Below are 22,319 nucleotides of genomic sequence, written 5' to 3'. Positions count from 1 at the left end.
TCAGCCACAAATTTCTTGATCGGTGCGCAACTACATTCAAGTACAAACTCACCAGGGCTTTTGTCATAGCCAGCAGCTACAGCTGCAAAAGTTGGATTTCCATTCTGACCAGGCAAAGAGGCCGACTTGGTGAGCTTATTCCCTGGAGCCTTCTTTAAAGTAGCCTCACTATAAAAAAAATATATATATACAAGAGAAAAACGTCACTCATGGATTTCCATGATGAAACCTGCCTTGATGGCAGTTTCTCAAATGAGTTCTAGTAGTATGTGCACTTTAAAGCAGACGCCTGTTAAAGTTACCAGTTGGTGTGGAGCACGCTGCTGTAGCTTCCACGAGGCACCAGGCCAGGGGAGGTTGGGGGTGGGGAACAGGTTCTGGAGACTGAACTGGGTCCTTTCAGGAAGGGGTCTGCATGCATGGTCTGCATAGAGATCTGCTGAAGACTGTCTGCTTCTGATAAGACGCGAGACAAATGTTTACATTTTGGGAAAAGAGTACATAAAAAAGCAAACTGACTCAGGTTAAACTTCTGCACTCATTACTTACGGTTGCCAGTTTTGCTGAGAGGAACATCCCATTCTGGTGGGGGGGACTCTTTCTCTCCTTCTGATCCACTGCTATGACCCAGCTCTGACATGGAGCCATTGGATACAAACTTTCCAAGTGGAGATAGCCGGTCATCACCCATCTTCCCACTGACTACTAGGATAGAGTTAAAAAAAAAAAAAAAAGTTAAAATGGTTTCAAGATTCAAAAGTTGGGTGGAAAAGCGGACACGTACATTTGCCCAGAACTCGTGGTTTGGAGAAGCCGTGAATTCCTGTATTGGCAAGGGTTTTGGTGAAGGTCTTGCGCTGCTTATCCTGTTTTTCCAGGGGTGTGACGTAAGGGAGTTCAAGAGAGCTGTGTAGAAAATATAATCATCATATTTATAATATAATATATCATACATTTTTTTAATATGATATTAAACTGATCAGAGTAATAATAGAGAGTGTGTAAGTCTGATGCAAAACAAAAATCCATAATCCATAATTCTAGAAAATACATATTTATATTCAGTATTCTAAGTTACAGATAAAAGGCTCACTGTAAACTTTAAGGCCTTCAAGATGAAGTACATCATTTCTGCCCCACTAATAACACCTCAGATTGCACAAATAAAACCTCAGGCCCCAACCTCTAAAGGCCCTGATATATTTCAAAGGAGGTCAAAGAATAAACGGGTGTGCTGCCATTTCGAACAAAAGTTGAAGTTGAAACTACCAGAAAGCTTTTCACTGGCTGTTAAACACCTACAGACTGCCATTGGTCATGATTATAAATAGGTGGGTAAATAGTCTCCACCTTATTTGACATGGAAAGCTTGCACTGTATACACTGGAAAGATGCTTTATAGTTGAAATTGAAGCTGCAATTGTAATTGAAATTCTGATTCCTGAAAAACTTAAGTCTAACTTTACAACACTGAACCTGACACTACAACTTTTTTTTTCTTCCTTTTTAATACTGTAAAGCTGCTTTGATGCAATTCTGCAGACATCCCACCTCTCCCAGTAGTTCAGTGAGTCTCTGGCATATTGATAGCGTCAATATAGCGTCAATATGGACGCTCCTGGACGCCTGCAAATTATATAAAATATCCCAGAAGCTGTTCCTTCCAAATCCCCCAACACCAACAATCTCTGAACAAACCTGGATTTTTCCACTTGGTTCTCCTTCTTTGTGGTTGGTTGTTTCTTAGTTTTTAGTTTAGTAGGAAAGGGAGTAATTTCTTCTCTTTCTTTTCCATTGTCCATTGACACAGGTTTTCCTTTCACCTTCACTGGCTCCTGGTTAATAAGACAAATTGTAGTCAAAGAGTTCATCTAAAAAGCAACTAATAGCAAGTTGATTTGGAAGTACTCTGTTGGTCTAGTACAGGGGTCTCCAACCTTTTTTCATTTGAGAGCTACTTTTTAAAAATGAAAGTGGCCAAGAGAAACTCATGTAATACAATACTTAAATCTCTTAAATAATGTCTCATAACTCTCATATTAACAACTATCCAAATTGTTTTAGACCTAAAAGAGTTTGTAGGCCTATATATGTCACCCTTAAATGTCAGAGAAAAGAACAGAATCAGAGATTCATTTTTTTATAGAAAATTGTACTTTGCGTATTATACTATAAAAACACATAATTATAGTTGATTTTATAGTGTATCATAACTAGAGATGAAATGGCATGAAAATTTCATTTCATGATTATAGTGACCAAAATGATCACGGTTATCACAGAATCCTGTTCAAAAAGTACTAATACTACACAATAAAATCAGTTTTATGTCGAAAACTAGCAAATGACAAAATTAGCATCAATATGCACTTTTTGTTTACATAAACATTAAAATAATAACATTAAAAATGATGGCAAGATTTTAAAGGAGTGTCTTGCAACATGTTATCTACTAACATGTACAAGTTAAAATAAAGTTTCGATGAAAAAGGTTTTATAAAAAGATAAACCTCACATATTTCATCCTTTAAATCATTTTTTATAAAAAGAATGAGTCAAAAGGATAAATTGACATTTACAATTCACATTAGCTCATCTTTTATTATTAATAGTAAAATTCGGGTCCGATTTTACTGTGGCGTCAGTCGTTGCTATGCAACCATGCACTGCGCTCTCCACAACGACAAAGAAGTTTTAGTAGCGAATGGATTTCCACCACCGAAAAACGCTTGCTGTAGCTCTGCAACAAGATTTATGTACGGAGAAGAGAAAAACACCGTAGTGTTTGGGTGCACCTCCATCCTTCATGTTGACTGAGCTTTCAATGTAGTTACGGAAAGGGTGAAGCTGATTGGTTGGTTCTTGTCACATGACCTGCGGTCATAATTGCGGTCAATTATGAGCGCGCTTGCCGCGCGACCTACATTTGAAGTAACGAACTTGAGCGGCCCTTTGGCGAGCTACCTCCAATCAATCCACAAGCTACTGGTAGCGAGCGAGCGACGTGTTGGAGACCCCTGGTCTAGTATGGCTCACGTGTATGTACCTCTTTAATACTGGCCTCCATGTCTGGGTTAGAGGTCTCTGTGGTAGTAGAGGAGCTGTCATCATTGTCTGCCAGTGGCTCTTTTAAATCTTCTCCTTGAGCCTTTCCCTTTGTTTTCCTCTCCTTCTCCTCCTTCTTCTTAAGAGCTTTTGTTTTATTCTTCACTTTCCCTTTTGATTCAAGCACTGAAAAACATTCAAGTAAATTAAGTTATATTGTGCATTTAGCAAATTACACTGACCTCTGGGGCAAACACCTGGCATAAGAAGTTGAATGTTAATCTATACAGTTATATTTCTATATTGTTATACATTACCTTTGTTTTGTGAGAACTGTTGTGAATTGTGTTCTAAAGACACATTATTGGCAGAAGACTCAGGCCTGTCAATGTCTTTATCCATGGCTACCAGGAGTCGGTTGTAATCCTGATCTTCTGTACTGTTGGCCCTTGTGCTGTTGGACTGTGAGGGTGTTGAGCTCGGGAGGTCCTCCAGGAGGCCTGAGCCCTGCTGCTGTTGTTTGGAACTCCGGGCTTTTCGGTTAGTCAGCTGAGTGAGTCCTTGGCCACTATCTTTATTGAGAGGAAAGGAGGAAGAGGATTGCATAGATCCAGAGCGGCCTGAACCAGATCTGGGCTTGCTGTCTGGCAGAACACCATTGCTGTTGGAAGTGGAGTGCGGACCACCTTGCCGACCCCCAGTCCGCCCACCAACGTTTGACCCGTACATTCCTCTTGTTGAGTTCTGGTTTGAGTCGGCAAAATCATTCAAGCTGCAACGGATTAAATGCATTTCGTAAAACTTCTCAGATAAAACGATGTGGAGAAAATCAGAGAGAAACAAAAATGGCATTTCACTTTTTTATTTTATTTAACTAAAAAAAAAATTCCTCACTCACTTAGCGTCACTTTGAATTCGTACAATTTCCCTGAGATCAAAAGGTTTTCCAGTCTCCATGGGAGAGTTGGATTCCACAGACAGCCGTCGTTTGAAGGGCTCCCATATTCCCTGGGCCTCCAGATAGGCAGTAGCGATGACCAGCAGGAACATTGAGCTAAAGAAATATCACACAGTTACTCATTTACAGATAAAGAAACAAGTATTTTATTAATTCCATGTGTTGGAATATATAAAAATTATTATACATGAAACAGAATTAGAAAGACGATTCTAATACACTACAAACACAATGCTCAATTTACATAATATACATAGGCCTATCTATAGCAAACATTTCTTAAAATGTCAAAAATGAATGCCAGGGTTTCATACTTTATTTATACTTGAATTTTAGGCCTAACCAACTCCAATACTCTACTGTTCAAAAGTTTGGGGTCAGTATTTTCTTAAAGAAATTATTAATACTGTAGTTTAAATGACTTTTTCCATCAAATAAACCAGGAAAAAAAACTATTTTTTCTACAAAAATATTAAACAAAGAATATATATATATATATATATATATATATATATATATATATACACACACACACATCTTATCTTACTGGCCCCAAACTTTTGAATGTTAGTGGAGCAGTGTGGACAGTTAATCCTAAAGATAAGATTTGAAAAAACAAATCAGAATTTTGTGCAGTGTGAACAAAGACTTATTTTTGCTGTGCAATGTTTATAAGATTTTATGAGAAGACTTTCTTAGCTATCAGGTGATCGAATATGAGAAATCAGACCTCATAATGAGGGAGACGATGATGTAGAGCTCAAGCTCCCAGTTGGGTCGGGGAAGGGTCTCGGCACACACTGCCAGCATGTGATATGGCAATGATGCATTCAGCACAAACGCAAACACTGAGCCTCCCGCAGTCACCAACTTCAGCTCCCGGATCACTCTGGATGATGTGAAATCTGGTGTAAACCTGCACATCACAATATAGAAAAAAGTTAATCATATCTTTGTCCAACTGTTATTTATGATCGAACTCTCTAAAATAAGGGAAATGAAATTCATTTGGAATGAAAAGCAGCTACATTTTAAAGACATAATTAACACAACATTTATTTTCTGTTAAAAATGGTAACCATGAAACCACTCACAGTATGACGAGGTCTTTTGAACTGTTTGGTTTGAGTGCAAATTCTTCACAGTTGAGAACTTTGAAGCCATAACCCTCACATGCGTTGCCACTGATCTCCATAGATCGAATGTGAATCGGGAGAAGACCTGTGTTCTCCAGCCTGAAAGTCCTTCGAAGAGTGAAGTTTGGTTCCTTGGCTTTAACTTAAAGAATTGAGAAACATACACAACAGCATAATAAGTTTGTGAATAGAAAGGTAAAGAATATCAGAACTTCAGAAGTCTTATTTAACTTTGACACTCACCATCTGAACAGTCTTTGAGGAATGCCTCGGTAAGTTTAAACCTCAGAGAGTTGCCTAGGCCTGGGGCTTTACCAGCCAGTCTAAGACTCTCTGTTGTGCCTTGACCATGAACCATGATCAAGTCTACTATCGTCAGGTTGTTCCTGTGCAAACATGACAAGGGTAATGTGCAACAGCACTCTCATAGCATTCTTCTTCTTTTTTTGGCACTCACTTGGCACACTAAACTTACCTGACGACTAGCAGAGAAGAGACACTGTGATTGGTAATGGGTCTGAACCTCACATTGAAGGACTTTACCTCCCCAGGCATAAGGAGCACATTGTATATGTAGGGCCGAATCAAACCTTCAACAAATCCTGTGGAACTCTTCATCACTGAAGACTGACAAACATACACAAATCATTAGCAGCATAGACACACCCCAACCATGGTGCAGCAATTCTTTATTTGGGTGGATATCATGAAAGTTAAATTGAATTAAGTTAAATTGATTCAATAATACAATGCAATGTCACTACATGGTCACAAAAAGTCCTTGTTACTTACATGATTTTTATGGACCTGGAATTCCAGTGTATGTGTGTCAATGTTGATGTTGGACAATTTTCCTAATGGAAACCTTTAAGGAACAACAGGAATAAAACATCAGATGAAATCCATTTTAGGGCTGCAAAAGAACTAACATTGCAATATCTGTACATTTACTGTGCATATTGTTCTTTCACATCTAGCACTTAATAAAAATAAAATATTATCTGGAGATTTATTTATTATTTATTATTTTTATTTATTATTTTAAGCCATATTTTGTTTTCATATAATATCCCACTTGCTAATATTTTTTCTACTGGTTAAAATATTTACTTGCCCTGCCAAAAATGTCACTGGCATTGCTACAAAAAACAAAAAAGTAATTGTTTTCATTGTTTTTGACACCAACCTTGCATTCTAGTTTGTTGAGAGTTTGTTTCAACACCAAAAATTCACAATTCTCGATTCAAATTTCAATACCACAGCAACTAATACAAGCCTAACTAATGTAAAGTTTAAAAATCATTAAAGAGAAATAAACAGTAATAAAATAAGAACAAATAATAAAATAAAATAAATAACAAAACAACAAAAAGATACAAGTGAAATAAATAGTGCTATAAGTTTTTCAGGTGGGTCTAACAGTAGTATTCAGGTAAGAAATGCTACAGAAATTGAATAAAGTAATCAAATGTAAAATGACTGCACAATCTTCACTGTATAAATTACACAGATTAATCCTTTGACATGTACGATCACACTGTATAATGTGATCAACTGCTAAATTCAAATGTGCTTTCACACTTTGGCTGGCGCTTAGCCAGAGACATCACAACTATTCAGTTTTCAACCACATAATGTTTATGTTAGTTTTCAGACATTTAAATACATTTAAGTACAAGCAAATATACATTTATAGTTAGTAAAATACACACTGACATCTATGGAAGCAGCAATAATAATCCTTTCAATTATAATTTGAAGACATGTTTTATTCATATCAGATACCATTTACTTTCATGTATTTCAGAAGTGGGTGAATTAACATGATGTAAATCCAACAGATCTGATTCACTGAAATGAGGCACAAACTAACATGGCGATGCCTATTCGTGTTAATTTAGAACATAATGATAATAAAGGTGGTTAAACGACAAAACACATACACTTACACATATTTGACAATCGGAATATATAGGGGCTTTCGCACCGGAGGAACCTTTTCATAGTTCCTAGAACTATTGGCAATTGAAAACTAATACCTTTTCATGTACTGTCTACATTCTTTGTATAACAGTTCAATCTAACAACGTATTAGACAGGACTGTTAGACAAATTGTAAACGAATGAACACTGAGAATGCGAGCACTGTGTGCTCAGGCTCTGGCTGGCATTCTCAGTGCCGTAAAAATAATGGTCCGCCGCACCGTCAAAATAAAAGCCACAACAACAGGCGCAGCTTACGTCACTTCAGAGTTCCTGCTGGAACGCAAACATGAAAATGTTCTTAGGGGAACCACTCGTTGGTGGCTGGTGGCTTGTTCCTAGAACTAAGTTCCTGTAACTAACCGGTGCGAAAGCCCCTTATCAGATATATAGTATACAAATTTGTAATATTTCACAAATTTGTTAACTATATCATGAACTATCTGATATATTCAGATTGTCAAATATGTGTAAGTGAATGTGTTTTGTCCTATATTTAAAAAAAAAAAAAAAAAACTAAATAAAAGTGATACATCTGTCATACAGCACTATTGTGGCTGTGGTGCGTCTCGTGAAAAGCATGACGCGACATCATGGAAATAAGATGATCCGGTCTAAAATAACATTCGCCTTAGAAAAAACTCATGCTGGGGGGGCAGCTAGAATATTTTAAACTTGCGTGTGAAAGGGTTGAAGCAACTAAATGTTTTCAGGCAAGAGCAATGAGTGATTATTTTTCTTTTGTTGTTTGATTAACAATAATGACACAGCAGCAGGTATATTTAGGCTGCTGTCACTTTCAGACTTATGTATGGATCTAACATACTGATAGACATTCGATTTTCTCCAACTGTTTACACTCACTTAAGAAAAATTCTAAATCTGCTTACGAGGATACTCACTAAGACGTGCACTTCAAAGATAATTTTGTGTGCATTTGTCCATTCAAGCGCAATAAGATGAAAATGAGAACTCAATTTGGTCTGATAGGCGGCTTTCTGTGTGCATGCTTCAGATGTGTGTGTATGGAAAACTATCTATAAGACAGCTTGCGGGTACTGAATTGAGTTCTTTTTCACATCTTCTTGCACTTTAAAGGCCCCCGGCCATCGGGCAGTCCTTTTATCAAGCCCTGGATGGTATAAACAGGTCTTCATACATGAAAACGCATAAGTGCCTTACCTGTCAGCGAGTTTGCCTGTGAACACTGAAGGATTTGGGTAGAGAGCCAGAGGGAGAACCTGGACGTAGACCGGGACATCGGCTGGGTTTTCTAGAATCACTTCTTCTTCCTAAAAAGACAAGTTCAGGTCAATGTATTTGACTACAGTGAAAATACTATAGTGGACTTAATCATTTGTAGCTAAAACAAATGAATACAAAGATATTAATAAATAGGCACACAAAGGGGAGAGGTATGTAGAGTTTTGTTCTATGTTTGTTTGTTCTACACTTTGTGTGAATACACTCACCGATGAGCTGTTGGTGTTTGTAAGTGAAAAATGGATCTGTTGGGATGAGTTGACCAGCGAGGGCCATGTGAGCTGTGCTAAGATTTTGGCCTGAACATTCTTCTGCAGATCTGTGTTCACTTCGAAGAAAGCTTCAACCCTTCACAAACAAGACAATCACATCAAAGATACATACACAATACATTCACTGTGTGGTTATCTAAATCTGGTTTCAAGCAAGATGTATCGGACTCACTCAAGGCCTGATTGCTCTTTGAGCTCTCGCCATCTTTTCAGGAGCCGCTGGTGTAGATCTACATCAGCATCCCACATGTCCTCCTGCATAACTAAACCATGGGGCCTGGACTCCGCTGCAGAAAGAAAAACACAAAGGAGAAATATTAATTGAGAAAACAACTAATTTTTGAAATAAAGACTTAATTTCTTTCAGAAAAAAAGCATACATTTCAATACAAACGGTAATCCCACATAACAGTGATCACCACACTGCAAGCTGGCATCAAAATAAATGTTTGCTATCTGGAAAAGGAGTAAAAAACAAAAGTAAATTCTTAAGATATAAAACATCTGATTCATCCAAAATTATTCTAGATTGTATTATTGTACTTATAGCAAAGTAAACTGAGCAAACTGTGGACAGGTGCATTTCATTTAGTATAGTGTTATAGTGTTGTAATTGGGCCTGGCACCTTGGACTTTCGTCTGGGTTCCAACTCCACTTTGTTATTGCGAAGTCGTTTGAAGTAAAACCGGACGTCCTCCGTGAGAGAGCGAATTTGCTGAAGCCTTACTTTCTGTGAGAAAGAACTCTGTATGCTGAAACCTTGGTGAACTACTTTTCCCTAAATAAAAAACACAGAAAAACATTAACAGCTGATGAAAATCACTTTGAAATAGTCTGAAACCTAATGAATGGCCTCTTGTCTTGTAAAAATAACAGTGGTTTGCAAAACAGGTCATGTTAGCACATGGCACTGGACACAGGGAGTGGTGATCAAACAGTGCCTGGGGGTAAAAGCAGGGATGAATCACATGCTCACATTACATGTACAATAGAAGTGTCTTTAGTACGTCGAGATCTCAATGAACAGGTACTTTTGAACCATTTACAAAAATAAATCTAAAGACAAAAGGATATGACTAAGATTTTGAGAAGTACACTGAGAATCTACATAACATTATGGTTTTTTAAGACTTACCGGGAATGAAGGGGGAAGAATGATTTGTTTGGGTGAACAGCTTAATGTTCCAACAGCTATGAGAGCCTTTACAGGGATAGTCAATATCTGAAAGAGAAACATATTAGCTAAAGATTTGCTCAATGGTTGGAACTGTGTTGTTAAATATATATATGCCACTTTTCCACCTATAGTGTGCCTGAGCTGGTGCAGGAGCTTGATCTGATCTGTTGAACTGTTCTAAACCTTTTGCTCCCCTACAAAACCCCTAAAACCTGCTGGTATCAAACCAGGAACCGCTAACATCAGTGGCTGTCAGCCCAGTATAATATACACACCAAAATGAAAATTTCAGAACAGCTCAATCTGCAAAGATTGACATGAAAGAATCTAGAAAGTTCCCCTTATAAATTAATGAAAGTAATGTTTTATATACACATACTTCTGCCAATAGTTCTAGGAACTATGAAAAGATTCCTCTGATGCAAAAGCCTCTATAGGGTTTCGCACTGGAGGAACCTTTTCATAATTCCTACAAAGGCCCATATATAAAGGCCCATATAGTAGGAACTCTGAAATATGAAGTAAGCCGCACTTCTTGTTGTGACTTATTTTAACGGCATGGCGGACGGTGCTGAGAACGGCAGAGCCTGAGCACACTGCTAGCATTGTCCGTGTTCATTAGTTTGCGATCTGTCTAAAAGTCCTGTCTAATACGTTATTACATAGAACTGTTATACATAGAAAGTAGACAGTATATGAAAAGGTATTAGCTTATGCCATTTGGTTGATGTCCAGTGCTGCTAGCCTGAGCAGAATTACAGGTCAAGAGGCCCATCTATCACTGTTTTCCATGTTCGTAGAGTTAGTTTCTGGAGTAAATATATAGGCTATAATCTGTGTGTTTCCACAGCTTTTTTTAAAATGGTGGTTGCTAGTGTTTTGCATGCGTTCGGTCAATCAGCGAACACTAACGTCACTGGTAGTTCCTATAGTGCTGGGTCAGATCCTGCCCTGAAGTAGGAGCTAAATTAGCTCCTCCGAAAGTAGTTCCAAGAACTAAAATCATTCCTAGTTCCTGCGGTGCGAACACGCCAAAACCCAGGTACTTCCGCCAATAGTTCTAGGAATTATGAAAAGGTTCCTCCGGTGCAAAAAAAGGCTGCAAAAGAGGCTCCTAGAACTATTGGCGGAAGTACCTGCCAATAGTCAGTGACAAAACCTTCATTGGTTTAAGTTCACAGATCCCCCTGCTTTAGCATCAGCTTTGGCATGACAGTTTTAGGGAAAAATAATAATAATAGAGACCCACACATTCAGGATGAAACATACCTCATAGTCTGTTGTAATGTGTATGGCTCCATCATAAACTCCCTCTAGAGCTTTAGCCACCAAAGTGACTTTAAACGCTGCATAATAGCCCGAGGCTAAAATTACCTGAGGAAACATACATGCAATACAGAGTTATGAACACCTATGCGTACAAATGACAGTCCTGTAACCATTCTGCTTTTCTTGCAGGATGAAAATACATACTGGAACACAAGTACATTAAACCTAACCGATGCTCATATTTACTTTTAAAATATGAAAAACATGGCGCACACGGCAAACAACTCTTTTAAAAATGTTAACTTTATAAATCTTCCCTCATTAGATGAATGAGAGAATGTTTGTTTCTATACTGATCATTAATGTTGAAACATTGTGTGATGGCCCTATAAATATCACAACATGGAATAATAAACTTTACATTTAATGCACCAGTGGCATATTGCACGAAGCTAGATGAACAAACTCTGAGTTTCAGAGTAGGTTTAGAGTTGACAAATAGATCAGGTTCAACGGGGTCACAACGCTCGGTATAAACGTTGTCTGTCAACTCAGGTTTGATCCAGAGTTTGCGATTAACTCTAAATCGCGTGCACCTAAAAGTGACACGTGCGGCAAACGGAACAAGGAGAGCATCAGTTTGATTCACTTCTCACGAGAGAGACGGAGCAAATTACTTCTCAGTTCTGTAGATTAAAGGGGGGGTGAATTGCTGTTTCATGCATACTGAGTTTTTTACACTGTTAAAGAGTTGGATTCCCATGCTAAACATGGACAAAGTTTCAAAAGTTAAGTTGTACGTTTGAAGGAGTATTTTTGTTCCAAAAATACTCCTTCCGGTTTGTCACAAGTTTCGGAAAGTTTTTTTCGAGTATGGCTCTGTCTTACGTAAGATAGAGCGGAATTTCCTTATATGGGTCCTAAGGGCACTTCTCCGCGGCCGCGCGCGCACTCGCAGACCAGAGAGAGAAGAGAGCGAAAGCAGTACGTTACCTCAAAGCGCTATGCTCGGCTTTTAGGGAAGTCAATGTCACCAAAGAAGTGGGTTTTTGGTTGGCAGGGCAAGACAACCCTGCACAGATTCCCAAAGAACCCAGCGTTAAAGGGAATAGTGGATGGAGTTTGTTTTTTCGAAGCATCAACGGAGGTTGTGCACGACTCTTTGTTCCATGCATTTCGACGATGATTGTTTTATAAACAAAGCCCAGATCGACTTATTTGCAGATCGTCTAATGCTTAAGGATCGAGCAGTCACGGTGAGTAAACTACTTCAAATGTCTCTCTGTGTTGTTGTTAGATCAGTTAGCACAGCTATAGCACACCGCCCACACGGCCCGCCCCCAGCCGCTCGTTTTTTTCCGGAAAGACTCGGTACAGCCAATCTTTAACTTATAAATATAATAAAACTAAAGACGTTTTGGAGATATGAAGGATGCAATACTACTCTATAGGTACTCAAGATTAACAGGAGATTGAGTGAAAATGAGCATTTCACCCCCCCTTTAAGAGATCATTTTGAAAATTAGAATTTACAAGGCAGGAATAAACACTGATTCATATAATATAAATATAACAAATAATTAGCAGCAAAAGATGAGACGAAAAGATTTTGTCTCTTAAGTAGCAACTGAAACCAGCTTTGTACAACAGGCCACTGCTCTCTTTAGTGTAACTCTAGCGTTAAGTGGTGTACATAAAAGACTTTATAGTCTAACTGAAGCATTTCTCTGTGAACTGTACCAATCAGTTTACATAAACTTATTTTGGTATTTTGGTTCTAAAAAAAAAAAAAAAATGTATATATTAAATAACTCCTGTGCTTGCAGTACCCTAAAACCACATATCTTGCGACACTTCTGCAATTTTACCACAAGTACGGACATGTAAAGATTCCACCGGAAGTCATATGACTGCCTGCAGATATAATCCATTCTGAGATAGCCATGTGTGGCTCTATTTGGTTATCAGCTGTTTTTCCAATCTTTAAAATCTGAAATATTTTCAATCACATAAAGACCACAAAATATTTATATACATTTAAAACTATTAGAGCAGAGAAGGTACAATAAATGTTCATCAATATTTAGCGTGGGAGAGTGCATAATTTCAGGTGTTAAGTTGATTCAGGTGTTAAGTTGACAATTTATATTTTAAATAAAAATATGAACATAAAATGAAAACAACATATTAATTACTAGTGTGCTATTGCAGTCTTATTTTGCTGCACAAGTCATAATAAATTTTAACATTCAGAATCTTTGAATGTAGTCATTTTCAGAATTTTGTAACAGTACTAGTAATATCATCAGTACTTCATAAGGGTATTAGTATCACTTTTACAACCACCAGCACAGCTTTTGACAATTCCACACTTTCCACTTTACAATACTTTTTAACCACACAATTTACATTATATATTTATACTGGACAACTTAGCGTATCTGGATTGTAAATACTTTTATCAGATATTTATTATAATACAGAAATAATTATCTTAGTTAATGAATATTCCAGCAAAAAGACAACTTAAGCTCTGTGAAATGCAGTCTATTACAGAGAAAATGATTCTGGAATGATTTAAACATAAGTTCTGGTAAGGGGCAGTAAAGGAGTGATAAAGACTGTGCTCTTACGGTTTTGTATTGGGCGGCTGATGTGTTCTGCAGCTCTTGAATTCTGCTCAGTGCTATACTTCTGTTCCCTCTTTCTGTGTTAAGCAACTCCAATGACAGACTGTCTCCTGTCACCAACCACGACTTTATCTCCAACTGTAAGTACAGAGAAATCCCTGAACACGTATTCATAAAGAAAAAGCCATATCGACATTACTGCTCACTCCAGTAACGTCTTGAAAGTTTAAAAGAGGACTGCTATTCTTATCCAAATGAGAAAAATGTGACAAAGTACTGAACATGATGACCTCGCACCTCAATTGGGTTGCTGTTGACCACCACAAACACCAAACTGCTGGTGTCTGTGGCACTAAGGACACCAAAGTCTAAGATATGCTCTCGTAGACAGGGAGGAAGAACAACGGGCTGTTAAATAAGAAAGCAAAGACAAATCATGGCCATATAATCTCTAAAATGAAACAATTCATTCACAACATTTAAAAAATTCAGAATTAGGTTACACTGGTGACAGTTTGTCCCATGTAAGCTGTTTCTAATGTACCTCCAAGAAGCCTGTGTAGGCCCTGACTGGCAGGTGAAATTTAGAAGCATTGGTGATAAGGAGAATGTTGCTGTCGATGTGGATGGAAGGTCTTACTGGTCGAAACAGAAGGGAGAAAATGTAGCGGGACTCATGGGGAGGGATAAGAACTGGTGTGCTGAAATTATGCACCTGTTAAAAACAAAAAACCACCAATATTTTACTTTCATTTTAATATTTTTACTTGAAAGAAGTTTTCTGCTGACAAAATTGTGAAGGCTAGAAAAATTGCTCACATTGAACATTGTCTTGGCTTCTTCGGGAAGGGACACATTGTGGATGCGTATGGCAAAGTTGAAAGTATTAGTGAGGTAGATGGGCCTGTCCACTGGATCTACAGGACTGTCTCTGATGTGGAACAGGGTGGCTGTGTGGTCAAAGCCCAGGTACCTAGAAACAGTAAGCATTAATACATTGTAAACTAGTTACAAAACTCTAAATATATGCTGGCAAACTTAAAGAATTCTTACCCTTCTAAAACTTCAGCTTGGTAAGGGATTTCAAGCTTTGAGTAGCTTTTCTCTTTTGCCTTCACTGTTATTTTTCCAGAAAACTGGTCTGGTCTTCTTGCTTTTGAAGCTGGAAGGTAAAAAAAAAAAAAAAAAAAAACCCACAAACATTTCTTTTGTTAAATCTGTAAACACTTTTTTTTTTCATGTAAAACAATGAATAAAAATGTCTAAAATAAATAATTTCATGATAATGAAAAAGCACTGGTAACATTGTAAACAGACTTTAGTTGCTGTGATGTGATCATTTTTTTCTAATCAATATCCACAAGATCATTACAGATTTCAAACCCCAAATGCTTCTACCTTCTCCTCAAACTTAATCTATACGAGGACAAAGGCCAAATGCCCTCTTAAATGATACCTCTAAAAAGAACAGTACTTACCATCAAAACTAATACTTGCAACTTTGGCATATCGGCTCTCTCCAGCTTTTAGTGTAATTTGCTTGAACTCAACTACAACAGCATCATTCGATGGAGTTGGCCTAACACTCTATTCAACACAAACACATAGAGAGCATTAAAATAGATATTTAATTCACCAGTTAAATCAAAAACCTTGCCAGACTTACACTACCATTCAAAATTTTGGGGTCAGTTTAGGTTTTTTCCCTAAAGAAATTAATACTTTTATTCAGCAAGAGTCAATTAAATTGAGCAAAAATGACAGAAAAATCATGTGTTACAAAATATTTCTATTTCAAATTAATGCTGTTTTGAACATTCTAATCAAAGAATCCCAAAAAAGATGCATCACAGTTCAACTCTGATAATTAGTAATGTTTAAGTGACAAATGAGCTTATTAGAATGATTTGTAAAAAAATAAATGACATTTTAAATTCTAAACTGGAATAATATTTCACAATATTACCGTTTATACTGCATTTTTTTAACCAAATACACAGTCTTGGTGAGCATAAAAGACTTTTGAAAAAATCTTACCGACCCCACACTTTTGAACGGTAGTGTACAAATAATCCATGTAAATAATAAGCCCTGTAAATTACCATGATCGATACATCTTTTGCTCCTGAATTTAACAGATGCAAATTCAGTTGTTTTGGTCGATCTGCAAATTTGAAAGGACACAAAGAATTGTTACCTTTTTCCCCACAGTATCTACCATTCTGCTCTCAAATGTATTGTAAAAAAAAAGCACACCTTGCGATCGAAGCGTACCAAAGTCCAGCATCTCTGTGGAGGAGTATATACCAGGTGCTGGAAAGATGCACAAACCATGAGTCAGGGCTGAAATAATATTGATCAGATGGTATCAGAAAAGGTGATTCCAACTGACCTGTGGTGACTTCAACCTCCACAGGGAGGATGATAAACTCGTCCTCGTTGGACGCATTAGTTTTAATTCTTATGAAGGCTGTGTGGTTGTCAGCGTCTCGAGAGGAGAAGCTGGCTCTCATCACACCCTTTGTCTCGAAAGGAGCAATCTCCTATAAAACACAGAAAATTAAGCACATGAAAATAATAAATTGTACCACGACAGTGATTTAAGTGAGCACACTTAAGTGAATAAAAAGTTATGCTCACCCATAATTTTTTGGTGCCACCCTGCTGTCCAGTAGGCAGCTCTAAATGTAGGTCTCCTCCACTGGTATACATCTCTACAACCTGAAACCATAAAGATACCATGTCAAGACAATGATAAAGATAAAGAACCAAAATGGCCCACTGGTAAAAGAAAATATGATAGAAGCACACGCAAATGGCAAGATCACACTACAGGATTTTAAGCCCGAGCTTGCCGATAGGTCGGGCTGTGATCGGGGCAAATCAGTGGATGATCAGCGCTCGCCAATCTTTATGTGTGAACTACTTAATGCATCAAAGAGGCTCGCTGATGCCTCACCGACGCCAGACAAATATCTAGCATGTTAAATATCTGGAGCTGTCGGCTGACTCGACGCAATGAACAACAGCCAATGAGAGCATAGGCTTGAGCACCCAAAGAAATGTTCGAGCGCCCACGGAAAAATTCCATTAATTTTAACCAATAATAAAGAAAAATGATTGCCGCTTTCAGACACAAATGTCTTCTCCTTTTTATAGTTCATTTGAGGCCGTTTCTATGGCGTTATTTTAATGAGAATTGTTGAGAGTGCATTATTATTATTCTCTTTCACTCATGCACAAAACTGGGCGCGCGCTCTCAAATATACAGTGGTCGCATGGCTCTGCTCTCGCTCAGATTTTAAGTGTGCGCGTTCAAACTTTGTCCTGAACACTTGTGAATCTCTACTTGCTCTTTCTTTAGAATTGAAAAAGCTTTCAACCACCAGACTTTCACGACTGACTGATGAAATAACACAGTGTACCTTTAAATTCATCTTTGCTTCATTAGATAGCATTTTCAAGCTGATTTTAGTCATCTAGTTATTTTATTTTTTAATAGTTATTCTTGAGTTAAGTACTTATTGTGAATAGGTATTTAATTAATTATTTTATTTAGTGAACCGCTACTGAACATCAGATATCAGCCTGGATCACTCATGGATGGAGTGCATTTTTTTTTTGTTGGTCATGTATTTGCAGTCCGTGTGTTTAACTTTGTGAGACAATAACCTCTGTGTAATTAATTAATCATGCGCATTATCGAAAGGAGAAAAATGAGAATGTTAAAATATTTTATGGGGCAATTGTTGCGTATGTGTATAATAACTTATTCCAGTAATCATTTGCTAATGGAAACTGAGGTGTATAAAAATGTGTTTTATATTTGGTTGGTAATGTATTTGCAAGTGCATTTGGCGTTCCACTTCTCGCGTGTGAATTCGTGACAAAACAAAATGTGGTTTGGGGACCAGATAGAGTCGTTGGGTGACAGTTGTTGTCAGCTCGTGTATTGCGTGACCCCTTGTTGCAGATCATTCATGTAGTTTCACGTAGTGTGAACACCACGACGACTTCAAGACTCCACAGCAAGTCATGTAGTCTGAACAGCACAATTATCTGCAGACGCTTTAAGTCATGTAGTCTGAACTAGGTATAAAGTTTTGCGTACCTGCAGTGGTTCACTGTGTGGGTTGAAGATGCTTATGAGTGGAGAGAAGCTGCTATTTACTGGAACTCTGGCCCCTACGAAGGGCCTGAGTCTGTAAGGATTGGGGATGCCCACACCAAACACCTAAAATCAAACTACAGTCAAATCTTCTGTCCAAAAGATCAATGTAATGGCTGTACACCAAAATGCAGAACAACATTTTTAAGCATATGAAATGTACCTGGTATGTAAACACTCCATGATGTGATGTGTTAATAAATAAGGTATTTTCTACATTCCCTACTACTCGAGCTAGAAACACCACATCAAATGAGGTGTTGCCTCCAGGTGGAATTATCTGTAAGTAAACAAAAGAAAGTGTTACATGTACAGTATGCAAGATTACCTGCGTCACTCCTTACACTTCACTCAATATTGTCAGACCGTTACCTAGTGTTGATATAGAGCAAAAAATGCAGGAGCAAAAATAATAATATAAATATATTAATAATTTAAAAAATAAATAAATAACAGGGACATTAATTTTAGGTTATTATTATTTTTGGATGCAAACATGATGTGGTCACATGCTTTTTCAACCATCTCTGAACTGGCTGAAGTGGATGATTCTGAAAACATTTCTGACCCAGTTTACACTTGAATTTAGCATCTCCCAATTTCAAATGTTTTACCTGAAATGGATGGTAACACCAAGTGTAACCTTTGGTACCCAAGAGTACACTGAGTTTACGGCAGCTGGTCGGCCACAAGTCATTAGCCAGGGCAGAGTGTAGCTGATTTATGCAGGCATCAGGAACAGGTGGGATGTGTTTAATTTATAACCGCCTGGAGTGTGAGCACACACACACTAAAAGCTTTAAATAGAAGCTTCAGTGAGGTCAGTGTCCTGCTGTTTCACTGACGTGAATGTGTGTATGGGTGACATTCAATGACTCCCTTCACACATCAAAACTATACAAAGGGAAGGTGGTGTCTCCACTGAGGTCTTCGACAGATGAGCTTTGGTGTGAGCTCAGATGTTTATTTATGTCATGTCTTGTGCCACACAATAAGATGAGGCATTTACCACACAGATGCAGAAACTGGAACACAAGCTAAAAGAACATTTCTTCAGTTCTTTTTTTGCTAGGTTTAAACAGGAAGTCATAACTGTCACAATACTTTGTAGATCACACCTAGGGTTTCTCTGTGATACATAATACAACACACTATTGGTCAAAAGTTTCTGGTCAGTAAGATTTCTGATGTTTAAGAAAGAAGCATCTTAGGCTGCATCTATTTGACCAATAATACATTAATAAAAAAAGCAATATCGTGAAATAAAATAAATGCTGAAATAAATAATCAGCCATTACAGCAGACTTCAGAAGCCAGGTTTCCATTACAGATTTGCACAAAACTTTTGCGATATTTTCTAAATGTCGATTAAAAAAAAACTATTTCGAAACGACGGCATTTCCATTAAACGATGTTGTGCGAATACTTTTTTTTTTTTCTCTCGTGATAAGTCATTCCAAAAATCATGCCAACGGATGTTGGTAGGTTTATGTATAGCGCAGCCACCACTAGCCATTATTTTTAAATTGAAGGAGATGTAGGCGTGTTATTCAAGCATTAATGGCAAGGAAAGTCCCTTATACTTTGGAGTGGCTTCGTATGAGGTGTTTCTGAGTGTTACTCCCTCCTATCTGCTCTGAGGTCTTGATAAATTGTGGCATTTCTTTGTTGTTCAGAATCCAGTATTCCTCGAATTCTTTTATGAGTTTAATAAAGAACCGTCTCATCTTCTGTCCAAACATACCGCGCCATCTTTAAAGAATGATCGACTTTTATGTACACCAGGTGACCTGTAAATGTGTAAAAACTGTTTCCTTTGCAGTTTTGCGAAATATTCCTTTTTTGAATTGACTGAAAAACCACCTCATACAAGCGCAAAAAATGGTGCTCAAGAAACATTTCTTATTATCAATGTTGAAAACTTGCTTAATATGTTTGTGAAAACCATTATACATTTTTTTCAAGATTCTTAGATGAAAAGATAGTTCAAAAGAACAGAATTTATTTAACTGATATCAATGAATTGTCAACTTGGTTAATTTAATGCATCTTTGCTAACTAAAGGTATTAAATTGCTTTAAAAAAAAAAAAAAAAATTCTGACCCCAAACTTTTGAACAGTAGTGTATGAAATAACTGTCAATGATTTAAACATGATATATATATATATATATTTATATATAAAAAAATCATACTTACCCTATTCTGAAAAAAGGATGCATGAAAATGTGATGTTGTTGCTGATATTGATATTAAACTTATTTCTTCTGAACTTGGATTGTGTAAGTAAACTTTTTCCATTTTTGGCATTCCAACTGGCCTATGGATAAAGGCAAAAGAACATTTAGCAACCAGGAAAAGGACAGAAGAGTATGGTACATACTGACGACTTTGCAGGTAAATTTAAAAAACATTTATGTATTCAGCATCTGAGGTGGCTCATTTCTATTTATCAGCTTATGCACAAGTACATATGAACAAAATCAATGTGTTAAAAAATGTGTTTTGATAGAATCATAAGAAAAATTATTGTTGTTAAATGTTAAAAAATGAATAACAGATAAATAAACAGTTTTTCCACACATGCTATCAGTATGAGATTAAAGCACAAGATACAGGGTGAGCTATGAATTTATCAAAGGTTCTATTGCTTGCTGCTGGCAAAAGAGGGACTGGCCTGATTAATGCTGTACAATGACTCCATAGGAAAGTAAAGAGACTTTGAACTTAGCATGAAATAATGCAAACAAGGGGGGGTGAAGTAAGGGTTATCTGGTAGAATAGTAACACCAGCAGAAAATCTCATTCACCCATATTTTTAAGGATAATATAGGAAAGCTTGTTTCACAACTCATTCCAAACTGCATAAATGATAACCATGTAGGGCATATAAATGGGAAAACAAAGCACTCAAAAATGCCCTTTAAAACAAACATTTCACAGCAGGTTCATAATTTTTTATGGTGTCATTCTGTTGGTATCACCTGACCAGCTGGGGAGGGAGCTTATTAAACTAATGCATCTAATTAGGCAGGGATGGGTGTTGGCTTCTTTAAATGACACATACTAAAGTGAATACAAGACTAATAATACAACTACATTCAAGAGCACACAAGATACTTTAAAATATTCCACTGAATAATGACTAACTTCTGTGGAAAACCACCCATCATTACTTAGATTAGATTGGAAATGTTGTAATCAGTGTATAGTTATATATAGCTTGTTATAATATATCTACAAAAGCAAGCTATTCAGGAACTTAATTGGCCATTCTTTTTTAAGCTAGAAAAGTGACACTAAGCCTGCAGGAAATAATAAATATGTTTTTCACCATTTCATTTTTTTTCCATATAGAATCACAGTTAATATAAATAGTGGCTTGTCATTAATATTCATGCATCATAACAAAATAAATACAAAAATTGTGTTTTTGATGTTTCAATATCACATGATTCTGTGGGACAATGTTGTCACAGCTGTAAATGTCATGTCAACCATCCAGTTAGTGTTGTCTTACTGTTCATGAAAGTCCAGCATTGGAGGCTCAAAGCGTATGGGTCTGCTGTTCCCCCGCTGAGAGGATGCACTGCAAGAGAAAGGAGATACACTGTAAATGAGGGGGGACACAGTGAGAGACACCGTTTTTTGTAATCCAATGTGCTTTTTTTTTTTGTCACACCACAACATGGCCTGTTGAGGATCAAATGACGCCTCTCTATTTCCCTTTAGGCAAAGAGAAAGATACACCCACACTTATACCTACACAGTAACAAATAGTCTTTGTCTGGCATGGAAGCATCAGGTTTACACCAAACATTAAAGTTCAGAAACCCACTAAGGTGAAGGATGTTTCAAAGATCATGGGAAAGAAATGACAAAGGGAAGCTGAAGTGATTTACTTAGTAACTAAGAAAAAAATGTTTTGAAATTAAGTCTTTGCTGTTTTTATGGGAGTATAATAATAATAATAATAATAATAATAATAATAATAATAATATTTATTGTATGATTATTTTTTATTATTTTTATTATTTACTTATTTGAAGATGACTTATTTAATTAATTATTATCATTGTCAATCATAAATAATAATACCAATAGGTAATTGAAAAAAATATAGTAATAGTATTTTTTATCTCTAGATAAAAGACTGAAGTAAACCCTTATCTTAACAGGATGTCAAACAAATTCTACTAGAACTATTTATTACATTTACAAGTTACTAACATAACAAGGGGGTAACGTAAGGCAAATCTTATGTAAACCTACAAAAAATAAATAAATTAATTAAAAAAAAACTTATAACGGCTCTCAAACCATGAACGTGTTAAGAGTGACAGACACTCATTCCATTTGACTAAGGACATTGTCTCTCTGGGGCAAGACTAGCAGCATATTTGTGGATTAACAGAATG

General features: G+C 36.9%; 1 protein-coding gene across 3 annotated transcripts in view; it reads right to left on the bottom strand.

The window, feature by feature from the left end:
- tmem131 (transmembrane protein 131) overlaps window positions 1-22,319 on the bottom strand; it is a 36,109-nt gene that overhangs the window by 2,868 nt on the left and 10,922 nt on the right. The window contains exons 4-37 of one of the 3 annotated variants that reach the window (XM_079883741.1): window positions 21,422-21,490; window positions 20,101-20,221; window positions 18,066-18,182; window positions 17,846-17,968; window positions 16,375-16,455; window positions 16,127-16,277; window positions 15,991-16,047; window positions 15,837-15,898; window positions 15,213-15,321; window positions 14,788-14,896; window positions 14,554-14,707; window positions 14,279-14,449; window positions 14,032-14,142; window positions 13,738-13,872; window positions 11,105-11,209; window positions 9,794-9,880; window positions 9,284-9,436; window positions 9,038-9,113; window positions 8,830-8,944; window positions 8,595-8,733; window positions 8,305-8,414; window positions 5,932-6,004; window positions 5,615-5,766; window positions 5,383-5,525; window positions 5,098-5,281; window positions 4,734-4,919; window positions 3,944-4,099; window positions 3,363-3,817; window positions 3,047-3,231; window positions 1,699-1,835; window positions 785-906; window positions 550-705; window positions 303-456; window positions 53-168 (exon numbers count right to left, since the gene is read on the bottom strand). In XM_079883741.1, the coding sequence (XP_079739867.1) occupies window positions 53-168; window positions 303-456; window positions 550-705; window positions 785-906; window positions 1,699-1,835; window positions 3,047-3,231; window positions 3,363-3,817; window positions 3,944-4,099; window positions 4,734-4,919; window positions 5,098-5,281; window positions 5,383-5,525; window positions 5,615-5,766; window positions 5,932-6,004; window positions 8,305-8,414; window positions 8,595-8,733; window positions 8,830-8,944; window positions 9,038-9,113; window positions 9,284-9,436; window positions 9,794-9,880; window positions 11,105-11,209; window positions 13,738-13,872; window positions 14,032-14,142; window positions 14,279-14,449; window positions 14,554-14,707; window positions 14,788-14,896; window positions 15,213-15,321; window positions 15,837-15,898; window positions 15,991-16,047; window positions 16,127-16,277; window positions 16,375-16,455; window positions 17,846-17,968; window positions 18,066-18,182; window positions 20,101-20,221; window positions 21,422-21,490 (4,574 nt within the window). Of the gene's footprint in view, window positions 1-52; window positions 169-302; window positions 457-549; window positions 706-784; window positions 907-1,698; window positions 1,836-3,046; window positions 3,232-3,362; window positions 3,818-3,943; window positions 4,100-4,733; window positions 4,920-5,097; window positions 5,282-5,382; window positions 5,526-5,614; window positions 5,767-5,931; window positions 6,005-8,304; window positions 8,415-8,594; window positions 8,734-8,829; window positions 8,945-9,037; window positions 9,114-9,283; window positions 9,437-9,793; window positions 9,881-11,104; window positions 11,210-13,737; window positions 13,873-14,031; window positions 14,143-14,278; window positions 14,450-14,553; window positions 14,708-14,787; window positions 14,897-15,212; window positions 15,322-15,836; window positions 15,899-15,990; window positions 16,048-16,126; window positions 16,278-16,374; window positions 16,456-17,845; window positions 17,969-18,065; window positions 18,183-20,100; window positions 20,222-21,421; window positions 21,493-22,319 lie in introns of all 3 variants that reach the window. The other 2 variants (XM_079883742.1, XM_079883743.1) reach the window with 2 other exon arrangements.

Source organism: Squalius cephalus (assembly GCF_949319135.1).
Source record: "Squalius cephalus genome assembly, chromosome: 10".
NCBI classification, from domain to species: Eukaryota; Metazoa; Chordata; class Actinopteri; order Cypriniformes; family Leuciscidae; genus Squalius; species Squalius cephalus.
This window is presented reverse-complemented; position numbering and strand designations above follow the sequence as displayed.